This window comes from Macaca nemestrina, chromosome 9 (genome assembly GCF_043159975.1).
Source record: "Macaca nemestrina isolate mMacNem1 chromosome 9, mMacNem.hap1, whole genome shotgun sequence".
In the NCBI taxonomy this organism is placed as follows: Eukaryota; Metazoa; Chordata; class Mammalia; order Primates; family Cercopithecidae; genus Macaca; species Macaca nemestrina.
In genome coordinates this window covers 11,185,502-11,199,020 of record NC_092133.1, presented here as the reverse complement: position 1 = coordinate 11,199,020, position 13,519 = coordinate 11,185,502, and the positions used below count along the sequence as shown (strand labels likewise).

The window sequence follows — 13,519 nt, the reverse complement described above, 5'->3', positions numbered from 1 at the left end:
GAGTTGTTTGGGGCTCCTGGCTCTGCCTGGCCTTTGTGGGCCACTGAAGATCAGGGCTTCTGGAGTTGGCCAATTAGCCCGCCCAGACCAGGGAGCACAGGTGTCTGATGGAGGGCCTTTTCAGGAGAGGAGAGATGGCCCGCCTGTTGGGTCTTGCTGTCTTGGGTCGTGGAGGCCTTGCTGTCCCCATGCTCCATCCATGCCCTTGACCAATGTGGCCCTGTACTCAGCATAGGCGTGCACCTGAGTCAGTGCAATTCCCTGTCCACAGAGCACCCCAAATATTCCAGGCCTCAGGATGGGTGTGCACATGATGAGCCGGGCAGGTTTCACCACCTGTAGCTTGGGATCCCTCCCGGGGCTTGGTTCTCGAAGGCTGCCCCAGGCAGTCACACCCCAAACCCTAAATTCATGTTGTCTTCCTCTGTCTCTTGGCCTCAAGGTTTCAGAGTGAGTCTGTGCTGATAGCTTCAAGATGTGATGAGACCCCGACTTGGCCTCCAGTTCCCTCCCCACGGTTTCCTTGGCGTGTGTGCGGCTTCAGTGGTCACTGGCTCCCACACAGCTTGTAATGTGTGGATCACGGGTGGGAGGGAAGTCCGGTCCTGCCTGTAGCAAAGGGATGTTAGTCGTGAGCTCACTTCCCCACCGGGCCTGGTGTTTCCAAATGGCCCGGCACTGTCCCTGCTTGGTTTTCCATGATATCTGTGCCTTTACCCATTTGGTTAAATTAAACAAATTCAGCAATGCCAGCCATTGTGGTTTCAGGGTAAGTTGCCTGTCCTGCTGCTTGGCCGCTCCTCAGAGCTGCGGCCGGGAGAGTTCGTGGTCGCCATCGGAAGCCCGTTTTCCCTTCAAAACACAGTCACCACCGGGATCGTGAGCACCACCCAGCGAGGCGGCAAAGAGCTGGGGCTCCGGAACTCAGACATGGACTACATCCAGACCGACGCCATCATCAACGTGAGCCTCTGTCCCTCTGCGCGTGGGGCTTGGGGCAGGCTTTTTGCCAGAGGAGAGGAGTCAGCATCGGTCTCTGACTTCCTTGTAGTCTGGGTGAAAGGATGGAACTAGACCAAGCCATGTGGATCCTAGCGCCAGCAGCACGACAGGGGTCACACGGCGGGGACAGTGACACTGGAGCAGGTGGACAGCCAGCCTCCTCCCAGGAGGAAGAAGTTGTGTTGGGTGCTTTAGGGTGATTGCAGTTGGCTTCTGGGCTTCAGAGAGAAAATCTCCCCATTTATGGCACCTCTAAAACTTTCTGAAAATTGTTAAGGTCATTTTTTTCCAGCAAAATATTAGGTTAATGGGAATGAATCTCAGAGAAGAATCATGCCCCACACTGTAGACACCATGCTCAGGAGACGGCCAGGCAGGGACATAGATTGGACCACGTTATGACACAATTTGTAACCTTTCCATTTCTGTTTAATTGCAGTATGGAAACTCGGGAGGCCCGTTAGTAAACCTGGTAACGTATTTTAAACGTTATGTCGTTTGTTTTTATTTATGTACACACTGTTTTTGTTTTGTTTTGTTTTTTGATGCAGGGGGTCTTTTCGAACATAAGCTTGCCAAAGCGTGTTATCAAGTTTCTTTAAAATGAGCTCTGTGAATGTACTGCATGCTTGCAAATGACCCTATGGATCTTTTCTGGAAAGAGTAAGGCAGGCTGGAGGTGAGGGTTGGAAATGTTATGCCAGAGAGCACACTTGTGTCTCAGAGTTACAGGTAAACACAGTGAAATTCAGGGCCAATGCAGGAGTAAGGTGAAGGTCACCAAAAGTGCTGGCCGGTCACTGAAAGAGCCTCCTCCAAATTAAATCTCCTGGGCTGCTGAAGGAGCTGGCTGGGCTCATACACACTTTCTCTTGGCCAGGAATCCTCCCTTAAGGCCTGGCTGGAATGAGGAGGAGTTACCCACCCACAAAGATATCATTTAAGTCTACCCTTAAATACTTGAGCAGAAAAAGTGAAGCCTTAGAACATAGACCATCAGCGCTAGAGGGCAGCTCCGGGGCCGTTCATAGAGGGCAGCTCCGGGGCCATTTGTAGGGGCCATCTTTAGTAAGGCCTTGGCATCAGGTACTGACATCCCAGCACTCGTGGGAAGTGCGCACGGGGCGATGTATCCCCGCTTGGCAGCTTTCCCTTCCCAGCAGAGGGGCAGCTGTGCTCCCAGCTCTGCCCTCCGCCTCCCCCGCAGCACCCTGGGGATGGAGTGGAGACGGCTTTGCGGGTAATGAAGCATGACAGCCCTAAGCTCTAGGGTTGTTCCCCCTCAAGTCAGCAGAGTCATCTTAAGATCATTAGAAATGAGAGAAGCAGGAAGGTGTAGGCAGCCACCTAGAGGACTCTGAGCCTTTGGAAACGTATTCCTTGTGAAACAGGAGCAAATAATATCGTGCATTTTGAAACTATCTGTGCTTACCGTGAGGTGAGCACCCAGTGGCGACCTGGAGTGTGTGCGATTCTTCCACAGCTGCGCGTGGCCTACGCTGCCTGGGTGTCCTGATGCCTCTCTCCCTGCTCCCCCGGGGATCCCCTCCGTGCAGCTCCCCGCTTCAATCTCTGAAATAGCTCAGTGACTTCTTTCATGCACATTCTCTTTGGGGGTGTACCTGCCGGTAAGCCTTCACGATTCAGCAAGCCGTGTCCTTCTTGCCTTTCAGGACGGTGAAGTGATTGGCATTAACACTTTGAAAGTGACAGCTGGAATCTCCTTTGCAATCCCATCTGATAAGATTAAAAAGTTTCTCACCGAGTCCCATGACCGACAGGCCAAAGGTAGGCAAGGCCCACATAGCCCCGGGGACTCCGGAGATTTGGCCTGAAGCTCAACTGCCCTTTGGGAATTGGGGAAGGGAAAAGTGGCAGCCCCTAAGACTAGCCAAGCCGTCTCCGATCCAGAAGTGAACAGGAATGCACATTACTAAATCCCTGGTAGAAGGTCACAGACATTGCGCCATTTTTGTCCTCTGATCATGACAATGTCACTTGAGTCAGTCTAATATGTACCAGACACGATCCTAGGTGATTTCTGTCCATTATTTCACTTTATTTATGTATGTTACTTAATTGTTTTGCCCTATCAGTTAGGAATTACTAGTCCCATTTTGCTGATGAGAAAACAGGTTCAGGGAGATCATTCTACAAACATTTATTGCCTAAGTCAAGCAGGGAGCTTGGCAGTAGACTGCCCAACTGGAGCCTGGGGCTCCGCTGAGGCCTTTGCCGGTGTGATGTTTATGTTCTGTCGGGGGATGGGAAGGCTGACAGTAAATAATCAGACACATTAGATACTATTAGTGCTCCCAAGAAAACAGATCAGGGTGGCTGGCAAGGGAGTGACTGGACAGGCAGTTGGTAGAGATGGTGTGGCCAGGAAATGCCTCCCAAACTGAGGTCTGAGTGAGGAGGAGCCAGCAGGTAGGGATGTGGGGGGAACACTCCAGAAGGAAAGACAGAGGACTCAGCATAGCTGAGTGAGCACAAGGCCCCTGGAGTGGCCTGGGGGCCGGAGCACAGTGACAGCATGGAGGTCTCTGGGGTGGAAAGCTCGCCAAGGCCAAGCAAGCAGGCTCACAGCAGGCCATGGTGAGGGGCCTGGGTTGCATCCTAACCGCATTTAAGAACAGGGAAGTTCATGATCTGATTGATGTCACTGAAAGGACACTCTGATGGTTGGGGGGAGTCTGCTGGAGGAGTTGCTGGAAGTTGGGGACCGGAGAAGGAGCTCTCCCAGTCATCTGGATGAGACACGCTGGGGGCTCAGACAAGGGTGGTGGCAGTGGAGGTGGGACAGAGGGGTCACATTCCAGGTATACATGGGGGTAGCGCAAGCCTGGGGAAGGGCCAGCTGTCAGGATGAGGCCGTGAGGAATTGAGGATCATGCCCAGGTATCTGACCATTAACTGAACGATGAGACTTTCCTGAGGTCCCCCAGAGGGGAGGGGGGACCAGGATCCAAACCAGGATTCGAGCCGCAGCCTCAGTGTGCCCTTCTGTGGCCCTTCCTGCAACCTGGGGGATTGGGCCCCCAGCCCCTGGTATCCCCAGCATAGCCACCAACTGGGCTGACCTTCTGCCGTCCCTTTGTTGTCTCACCAGGAAAAGCCATCACCAAGAAGAAGTATATTGGTATCCGAATGATGTCACTCACGTCCAGGTGGGCAAACAGGATGCGTGTGTGTGTGTCTTAAATTTTAATAAACCTGAACTTCAGAAGGTGCTCACGGGCACCCCTGAAAGAGAAAGCTTATGCAGCCTTAAGACATCTCAGTTTCTGCTTATAATGAAGTAGCATCAGGAAAGAGGACAGGTCATCAGCCGTGGCCCCTTTGTTTGGTTTTATCCTGTGTTTCTGCATTCTGAGCTGGTTTTCTTCATTGGCGGCTGGCCCTCCAGTGTAGAAGGTTCTGCCCTCCTCTTTGAAGGCAGGCCTGAGCAGTGCGTGTGTGGTAGGGCTGTTGATTCATTCTGGCTCATGTCTTCCTTACCCCATATTCTGTTGAAACCCACATTCCAGGAGGGCCCCAAGCCCCTCCCACAGCTCTAGGCACTCTGCTTTCATCGCTCTGCTCTGCGGCAGCTCGTGGGCCGTGGCTGCAGGAATGCCAGGGCAGGCCCAGTGCAGGGAAGTGAATGACTGATGTGCTTGTTTTCCCCGAGCTGGTGGAACTGCGGCCTGTGGTTGGCAGGCTCACGGCATCCTGGTATTTTAACCTGGATGAAAAATTCTGGTGTAATCTCGTGAGTCCTGGTAGTATAGACTCAACTGGCATGGCTAAAACTGTCAGAGGTAAAGTAGGAAAAGACTAGAATATACTAACAGGTAGATTAATGTGTTCATTACTATGATGAATTAATGATTCACTCACTGTGAAAGTATTAATATATTTTGATACACATTATGAATGATGGTCCCTTTCTTCGCACTCCAGAAGATGGAGCCACTTGTCAAGGTTAAAGTGTCTCCTCAGTTGTTTGCCTTTGGAACTAGAAGGTGGAGGGAAAGATGGGAGGCCCTTGGCGCCCAGCTTCCTGGGTTCCTTTTCCAGCTCTGATACTTCCTGCCTTGTGACCTTGGGAACGATATGACCCCTGAGTGCCTCAGTTTCCTCCTCTTCAGGATGGGGATGACAGCGCAGGTGCTTCTGGTGTGTGGCCAGGCTCAGATCAGGGAGCGGTAGCGGTGATCACCAGCCACAGTGATGCCAGCCACTATGTATCACATGTACTAGGCCGGGTGACCTCATCTGATCCTCACAACTCGTGTTGTAGGGTACTGTTATTATCCCCGTTTCGCAGGTGAGGAAATGGAGGCACAGAGAGGTTAAGCAACCGTCTGGGGTCACGCAGCTAGCAAATAGCAGAGCTAGGGCTACAAACCAGGCCAACCACTATACTTTACGGACTCCTTAGTAATAGCTACTGTTAATTAAGAAATAATAACAATGATGATGGCTGCGCATTGCTGGCTCACACCTGTAATCCCAGCACTTTGGGAGGCTGAGGCGGGCAGATCAGTTGAGGCCAGGAGTTGGAGATCAGCCTGGCCAATTTGTGAAACCCTGTCTCTACTAAAAATATGAAAAATTTAGCTGGGCTTGGTGGCAGGCACCTGTAATCTCAGCTACTCGGGTGGCTGAGGCAGGAGAATTGCTTGAACCCAGGAAATAGAGGTTGCAGTGAACTGAGATCGTGCCATTGCACTCCAGCCTGGGTGATAGAACAAGACTCTGTCTCAAAAAAAAAAAAAAAAGAAAAGAAAAGAAAAGAAAAGAAATAATAATAATGATGAAAGCACTTTCCTTGCTGTTACCAAGTAAATCTTTGACTCTGGTAGAGAGGCAATTTTAAAATAGGATCAGAACTCCTGGAGGAATTTTACATTAGACCCAGGGAGAAGAAGGGAACTGGTGAGAGCTTGAGTTTTGCCTGGGGAAGGACTGGTGTCTCTTCACACTAACACGGGTGCTTTTTCTCTGGAGCAGCAAAGCCAAAGAGCTGAAGGACCGGCACCGGGACTTCCCAGACGTGATCTCAGGAGCGTATATCATTGAAGTAATTCCTGATACCCCAGCAGAAGCGTGAGTTAGAGTCATTTTCCCTTATTTTCCCTTTTCCTAATATTCTTGTTGCTCCTGTAGGGGTAGCAGGAAGAGGGAGCGCTGTTCCTTTTCTACTGGCTCAGATGACAGTGTTGATCCTTGACAGATGTGGTCGGACGTTGCTGGTCATTCCTGCTGGCCAGGCCTTCTGACCTGGCTCGGCTTGGGACTCATCCATAGGAGGGTGCCTTCTGTCTTCAAAAGTCCTTGCTCCACTAGGACCCTCCAGATGGACAGAGCAATAGCAGACTCATAATGAGTCTCTGGCTGGCCAGAGAGAGGGTTTCAGGAACAGTGTCCCCAAGCCCTCACGTGGTGGTCCTGTTCTAGGCTTCGGGACCCTTCTCCTCCTGGAGTCTTCCAGATTGTCTCTGACAGTTAGGCCCATACCTGTCAACACCTCCAGAAAAATAACCCAAGTGATATCAAAGTAACATGACAAGAAGTAGCTCAACCATCCATCAGGGTTTGTTACCTGTATTGGAATATCCAGAAAAAAGTGCTAGACCAGGGGCCAGCAATTGTGCCCTGGGGCTGGATCTGGCCCACTGCCTGCTTTTATATGGAGCTGTGGACTAAGAATAATTTTTGCGTTTTATTTCTATTTTTACTTATTTTTTAAATTTTTTATTTTCATAGGTTTTTGGGGAACAGGTTGTATTTGGTTACATGAATAAGTTCTTTGGTGGTGATTTGTGAGATTTTGGTGCACCCATCACCCAAGCAGTATACACTGAACCCAATTTGTAGTCTTTTATCCCTCACCCCTGTCCCAGCCTTTCCCATTGAGTCCCCAGAGTCCATTGTATAATTCTTATGCCTTTGTATCCTCATAGTTTAGCTCCCACTTATGAGTGAGAACATTTAAATAGTTGAAAAAATCCTGAAATAAGAATAGCATTTTGTGACTTGTTATATTTGTATGCAATTCAAATTTCAGTGTCCACTGAAATTTGGTTTATGACATCTTTGGTGGCTTTTGTGCTGGAGCAGCCGAGTTCAGTAGCTTCAACAGAGACCATATATACGGCAAAGCCTAAAATATTTCCTATGGACCTCTTTACAGAAAAAGTTTGCAGACCCTTATGCTGGCCCATATGAAGGACCATGACAGTGTTTTGACGCTGACCTATATAAGAGCTACAGTTATAGTGGCAACCACACAAAGGAAGTGCCTCTTAACAGAAGCATTCTGCCCACCCTTGTAGGAACTGCATTCTGAGTTGCAATACCCTTTATAAGCAAGTTGGCCATGGTCACGCTACATGGCAGATAGTACCTGGTACATCCTTCCCCACTTTGGGGTCAATCTTGACCTTTGATCTCCTTGGGGTCATAACGCCATACAAGTGTTAGTAGGCATTTCTAGAGTGGACATAATGGATGAGTTAGCCTAAAAATCTCAAAAGGAGCCCAGCATCATGGCACCTGCTTGTAATCCCAGCTATTCAGGAGGCTGAAGCAGAAGGATCCCTTGAGCCCAGGAGTTCAAGACTAGCTTGGGCAACAAATGAGACCCCATCTCAAAGAAAAAAAAAAGGTGGGGGAAGAACATTATAATAATAATAAAAAAAAACCTTGATAAGTATCCAGTCTACCGATGGTTTATTTTTTATTTTATTTATTTATTTTTTTGAGATGGAATCTCACTCTGTTGCCCAGGCTGGAGTGCAGTGGCAAAATCTTGGCTTCCTGCAACCTCCACCTCCTGGGTTCAAGTGAATCTCTTGCCTCAGCTTCTGAGTAGCTGGGATTACAGGTGCCCACCACCAAACCTGGCTCTTTTTTTTTGTAATTTTAGTAGAACCAGGGCTTTGCCATGTTGGCCAGGCTGGTCTTGAACTCCTGACCTCAGGTCATCCAACTGCCTCAGCCTCCCAAAGTGCTAGGATTACAGGCATGAGCCACTGTGCCCGGCCCACTGATGGTTTGAATTATTCTAAGTTCACCACCATCCAATCCTGTTTGCTCTGGGCTTTTAGGTTCTAAACTGTGCCTCTGTCCATGTAAAGTCAGATCAGGAGGAATGGAAACATGAAACATTGCTATTGTGTTTCCCTTTGTGTTGCAGTGGTGGTCTCAAGGAAAACGACGTCATAATCAGTATCAATGGACAGTCGGTGGTCTCCGCCAATGACGTCAGCGATGTCATTAAAAGGGAAAGCACCCTGAACATGGTGGTCCGTAGGGGTAACGAAGACATCATGATCACAGTGATTCCCGAAGAAATTGACCCATAGGCAGAGGCATGAGCTGGACTTCATGTTTCCCTCAAAGACTCTCCCGTGGATGACAGATGAGGACTCTGGGCTGCTGGAATAGGACACTCAAGACTTTTGACCGCCATTTTGTTTGTTCAGTGGAGACTCCCTGGCCAACAGAATCCTTCTTGATAGTTTGCAGGCAAAACAAATGTAATGTTGCAGATCCGCAGGCAGAAGCTCTGCCCTTCTGTATCCTATGTATGCAGTGTGCTTTTTCTTGCCAGCTTGGGCCATTCTTGCTTAGACAGCCAGCATTTGTCTCCTCCTTTAACTGAGTCATCATCTTAGACCAACTAATGCAGTCGATACAATGCGTAGATAGAAGAAGCCCCACGGGAGCCGGGATGGGACGGGGCTCGTTTGTGCTTTTCTCCAAGTCAGCACCCAAAGGTCAATGCACAGAGACCCCGGGTGGGTGAACACTGGCTTCTGAAATGGCCAGCGTTGACTCTTTTAGGAATCTCTTTGGAACTGGGAGCACGATGACTCTGAGTTTGAGCTATTAAAGTACTTCTTACACATTGCTTTCTGCAGTGCTTATTTTCCTTTCTCAAGAGCAGCTTGTTGCAGTCTTTTTGGAATGATTCATGATTCTAATGTCAGTGGGCTCCTCATTAGACTGCATTGTCCATGCAGGTTTGAGCTCTTAGTCTTATGAGTTATTTCAAAATCATCCCATGGGATTTACTGGGGTTATGAACAACTCTGCTTGGACACCCTGGCTTTATGAAGCAGGACTTGAGGACAGTTGCACTCGCATCCGGAGCTTGTCAAACGAAAGACAGTCTGTTGACATCATACAGCATGCAATTAGTCAACAAAGATTTTCTGGGCCTCTGCTCTGTGCCAGGCATTTTAAGTGTGTGGTCAGTGAGAGCAGGAAAGACACAGGCTCTCCCTCCCTAGAGCTTCAGTTCAGAAGCCAAGTCTCTTTCTGAAAGGGAGACAGCTCAGGAGACCAGGATGCAACCCCAGAATGGGCCCAGAATGCACAAGGCTGCAGCTGACCTCATTTGTCCTGGGTTGTGAAATAAGAACTAGGCCTTGAGCCTTGGTGAGTTTAGAGGAGGACTCCCCTTGACATGCCCTCAAACAGGTGCAACCAAAAGCAGCTGTAGGCACCTTTATCTCCATGAAAGCTTTCCAAAAGTGTGGAAAGCTGACCCAAGAGGACTTGCACAACTTTAGCTTGGAAGTTTGCACAGACCTATGTCCCTGTGGGGAGCACACACCAGAGAGGATGCTATTTACGCCAAGAGTAGCGGGTCAAAGCTTTCCAACTGTCAGCAGTCAAAACGAGGGCCTTGGACCGGATGGAGGTTCAGTTCCCCCGATTGAGAGCTGAATCCTTCCTCCATCAACAGAGGTATAAGGTCCAGCTCATAACTGGGGAGGCTGCAGAAGGCCAAAGGGCCAACTTAAGTGCAGGGGCAGTCCAGCTGAGCACAGTCCTCATCAGCGTTGGTGCTCGGCATCTGAGCAGCTTGTGGCCCGTTGTGACCCTGGCGTGTCTCTGCTCTCTGGTTGGATGACCTAGTAGAGTCAGGAAGGAGCCAGCGAGTCCTTCGGCTCTGGAAGTGTGTTTTGCATTCCCTCCCTTCTCCATGAAAGGTAATGACTCAGAATGGCTTGTGGCTTCAGAGGTTCATTCTCAGATGTTTTATATGTGGGCCTGCTTTCCTGGGTGGTCCCTGGAGCTGAGGCGCTGCCACAGGTGGGGAGGATGCCCTGGGTGGCACTGAGGTCAGACCCAGTCCTGGCCTGAGCCTATCGCTGTTCAGCCTGTCAGGCATCCAGGAGATCACAGATGGTTCTGCTGGAAGAAACTAGCCTGGTGACGGACCGGCCTGAGGCCTCTGTGAACCTCTGCAACATCTCTGCAGGACACTGGGCAGGGCTGGAGTTTTGCCTGCATGTGTGGTCCCATACAGGACAGAAGCGGCAGCTTGCCACTTTGTTGCATATTACATGTTTGGTTACATGGTTGCACTTACCCGTGAGACCCTGTGTCCCATGGGGGCTGCTTGTCCTGGAACCCCCACCTCACATTTGAAGACCTTCAGAATCGTCGTTTCTTCTGCTTGCTTTAGGCTGTGATGCGAGATTTTGCAACATAAATTAGTCCTAAAGCCTGGAGGCAGAGCACTGAGTCGAAAGAGCATGGCTTTTGGAGTTATAGATGGATTTGGGCTTAAATCCAGTGTCTATATATCTTACCAGCTGTGTGACCTTGAGCAAGTTCCTAACCTCTCTGCCTGTTTTTCATCTATAAAATGTCCTCAGTTGTCATCTCTGCTTCCATGGAGCTCAGTTTCTAGTTCCTCTTGGCCATTTCTGGTCCCTTCAAGGTCACTCGAACAGCCCTCTGGCTGGTGGGCCAGCACCTGCCCCCTGTTCTGGCTCCTGGAGAACTCCTGCTCACCAAATGTGGGCTCAGCAGTGCCTCTTCCAATCTTGGCTCCCTTGGCTCTAGTCCTCTGCTTCCAGCTTCTGCAAAACTGTGAGCCAACCACGTGACTGGGCTTCCCCAGCAAGCTGCATCACGTGACTGTCCCCAGCCCGCCCTGCCAGATGCTTCTCTTGATGCACTGGCCAGGAGAGAGGGCCTGGTGTGCAGGGGTCTCCTTGCTGTGTCTTTCAGGCTCGGCTGAGTGAATCTGAGCTGGGCAGCTCTATACAGGGTCTACAGGGTCCTCTATCTTTTTTTTTTTTTTCTTTAGACAGGGTCTCATTCTGTTTCTCAGGCTAGAGTGCAGTGGTTTGATCATGGCTCACTGCAGTCTCGACCTCCCGGACTCATGTGATCCTCCCACCTTGGCCTCCTGGGGAGCTAGGACTACAGCTTGCACTGTCATGCCCTGCTCATTTTTGTATTTTTTGTAGAGGTAGGGTCTCGTCATGTTGCCCATGTTGGTCTCAAACTCCAGAGCTCAAGCGATCTGCCTGCCTCGGCCTCCCAAAGGCAGGAACCACCACGCCTGGGGGGGTCTTGTCTTTTCTGACTCCATTTCTCCATCTGAAAATTTGGAAGAATGCTCCTGTCTGGTGGGCGTGGTGAGGAGCGGCACATGTTGTTATCAGAACTTGCACAGTGATTGTCTCCACCTGGTTAATATTTTAGACAGGTCTGAACCTTGGGCGGTAGCATTTCCATGGGCTGGCAAGGATGCGTGGCCCATTTCAGCAAATACCACTGGAGTCAGGGCCAGGCCTCGCTGAGGTTGTGTGGACATATCTCTGGGTGAACGGGCCAGTCCAGTTCAAGGTTGCACCTCTGAAGGTGGTTATAGGTAAGGTCAGAGGTATGACAGCATCAGAGTGGCTCAGTGCCAGGAGGGCAGATAGGTTTCTGTTGTCCATCCTGCCAATGCTGATCCATTGGTGGGAACCATTTAGAGCACTGGGTTGAGGCGGATTGTGAGGCTCAGTGTGAAGTAGCTTAAAAGAGACCTGTGGCCAGGTGTGGTGGCTCATGCCTGTAATCTCAGCACTTTGAGAGGCTTAGGCTGGTGGATCAAAGAGTTCAAGACCAGCCCGGGCATCACAGTGAAACCCTGTCTCTACAAGAAATACAAAAATTAGCCAGGCGTGGTGGTGTGTGCCTGTGGTCCTAGATACTTGGGAGCCTTCGCTGGGAGGATCACTTGAGCCTGGGAAGTCAAGGCTGCTGTGAGCTGTGATCTCATCATTGCACTCTAGCCTGGGCGACAGAGGAAGACCCTGTCAAAAAAAGAAAAAAAAAAAAAAGGAGACCTGCTCTCTGGGTCTCCCTCTCAGGTCCCTGACCTGATGAGGTCCCTGCTCTGGGTGTGTGTCCAGCATCAGCTCCCTGGTTGAGTCCAGGGAGCAGCCAAGGCTGAGGACAGTCTGGAGCACGCTCGTGGGAGCAGGCAGGCTGCCCTGGGGGCTGCTTTTTGCTGCACTGCCCCCACCTCCAGGGTAAGGGTAACTTGCTCAGAAGATGGACTCTTTTCTATTCTTGAGGCATGAGAACAATCAGATCTCTCTTGGAGAGCCATTCCCATTTAGAGACACGTGTTTTTCATGACCTTTGTGAGCGTTCCAGCCTTGGAGGCCCACTCACTGCTGCCCTGGACCAGCTGGGACAGGTGCGCACATTGGTTAGCATTCTGGAGCCCAACAGCTGGGCGCTGGAGGCTTCCTTGCCATGGTAAAGGGAGGGCCGGTGAGAGGGGGCGTCATATCTGAGCTGCATCCAGGGGAGAGGAGTGATGTTAATAATAGAATGGCAGTGTCATGTAGTAAATGCTACCGTAGAATGAGTGTGGATGTGGCGTGCAGGGTGTGGAAGGTGGCAGCAGGTGCTGTCGCTAAGGCTTTCTGTGCCAAGCACAGTACAAGCATTTTACACACATATCTCACTTAGTCCCCTCAGTAATGCCAGGGAATAGAAACTATTTTTGGTTTTTTTGAGACAGAGTCTCGCTCTGTTGCCCAGGCTGAAGTACAGTGGCCGGATCTCAGCTCACTGCAAGCTCCGCCTCCCAGGTTACTACAGGCGCCCGCCACCTTGCCCGGCTAGTTTTTTGTATTCTTTTTTTTTTTTTTTTTTAGTAGAGACGGGGTTTCACTGTGTTAGCCAGGATGGTCTCGATCTCCTGACCTCGTGATCCGCCCGTCTCGGCCTCCCAAAGTGCTGGGATTACAGGCTTGAGCCACTGCACGAGGCCAGAAACTATTTTTATAGCATTTTATAGATGAAGGATTGAAGGCTCAGAGAGGTTAAGTAACTTGCCCAAGGCCACCCAGCTCGTCTCTGGCGGGGATAGGACACGCCTTTGCGGGGAAGTGGGGAAGAATGGGGAGAGTGGGGGCCCCAAGCCCCTGGCCTGGTGTGTCTGACCAGAGGAGGCAAGTGCTCCCATGTCTGTGACAGGTCAGGAGCACACAACTGAGCCCTACCTCGCCCCCAGGCTCCCTGGAACAAGTCTAAACACCTTTCTGGGACACCTGAGCCCCTTCCCGACTTGGTTCCCACTTTCCTTCCCCTCTCACCTCTCCATTCCTCTCCTGTTCTCAATGCTCTGTAATGTGGAATTCACTTCCATTCCTTGAACAGGCTGTTCTTTCTCTTGTCTCTACACCTAAATCCTAGTACCCTCCCTGCCCTGTGCATG

At 50.5% G+C, this 13,519-nt stretch overlaps 1 protein-coding gene across 1 annotated transcript in view; it reads left to right on the top strand.

Moving 5' to 3' along the window:
• Window positions 1-8,905, top strand: part of LOC105469893 (HtrA serine peptidase 1) — a 52,578-nt gene extending 43,673 nt beyond the window's left edge. The window contains exons 4-9 of the mRNA XM_011721479.3: window positions 769-963; window positions 1,442-1,474; window positions 2,676-2,790; window positions 4,115-4,172; window positions 6,001-6,096; window positions 8,189-8,905. Coding sequence (XP_011719781.2) covers window positions 769-963; window positions 1,442-1,474; window positions 2,676-2,790; window positions 4,115-4,172; window positions 6,001-6,096; window positions 8,189-8,357 — 666 coding nt within the window. The 3' untranslated portion in view covers window positions 8,358-8,905. The remainder of the gene's footprint in view (window positions 1-768; window positions 964-1,441; window positions 1,475-2,675; window positions 2,791-4,114; window positions 4,173-6,000; window positions 6,097-8,188) is intronic.
• Window positions 8,906-13,519: the final 4,614 nt, after the last annotated feature.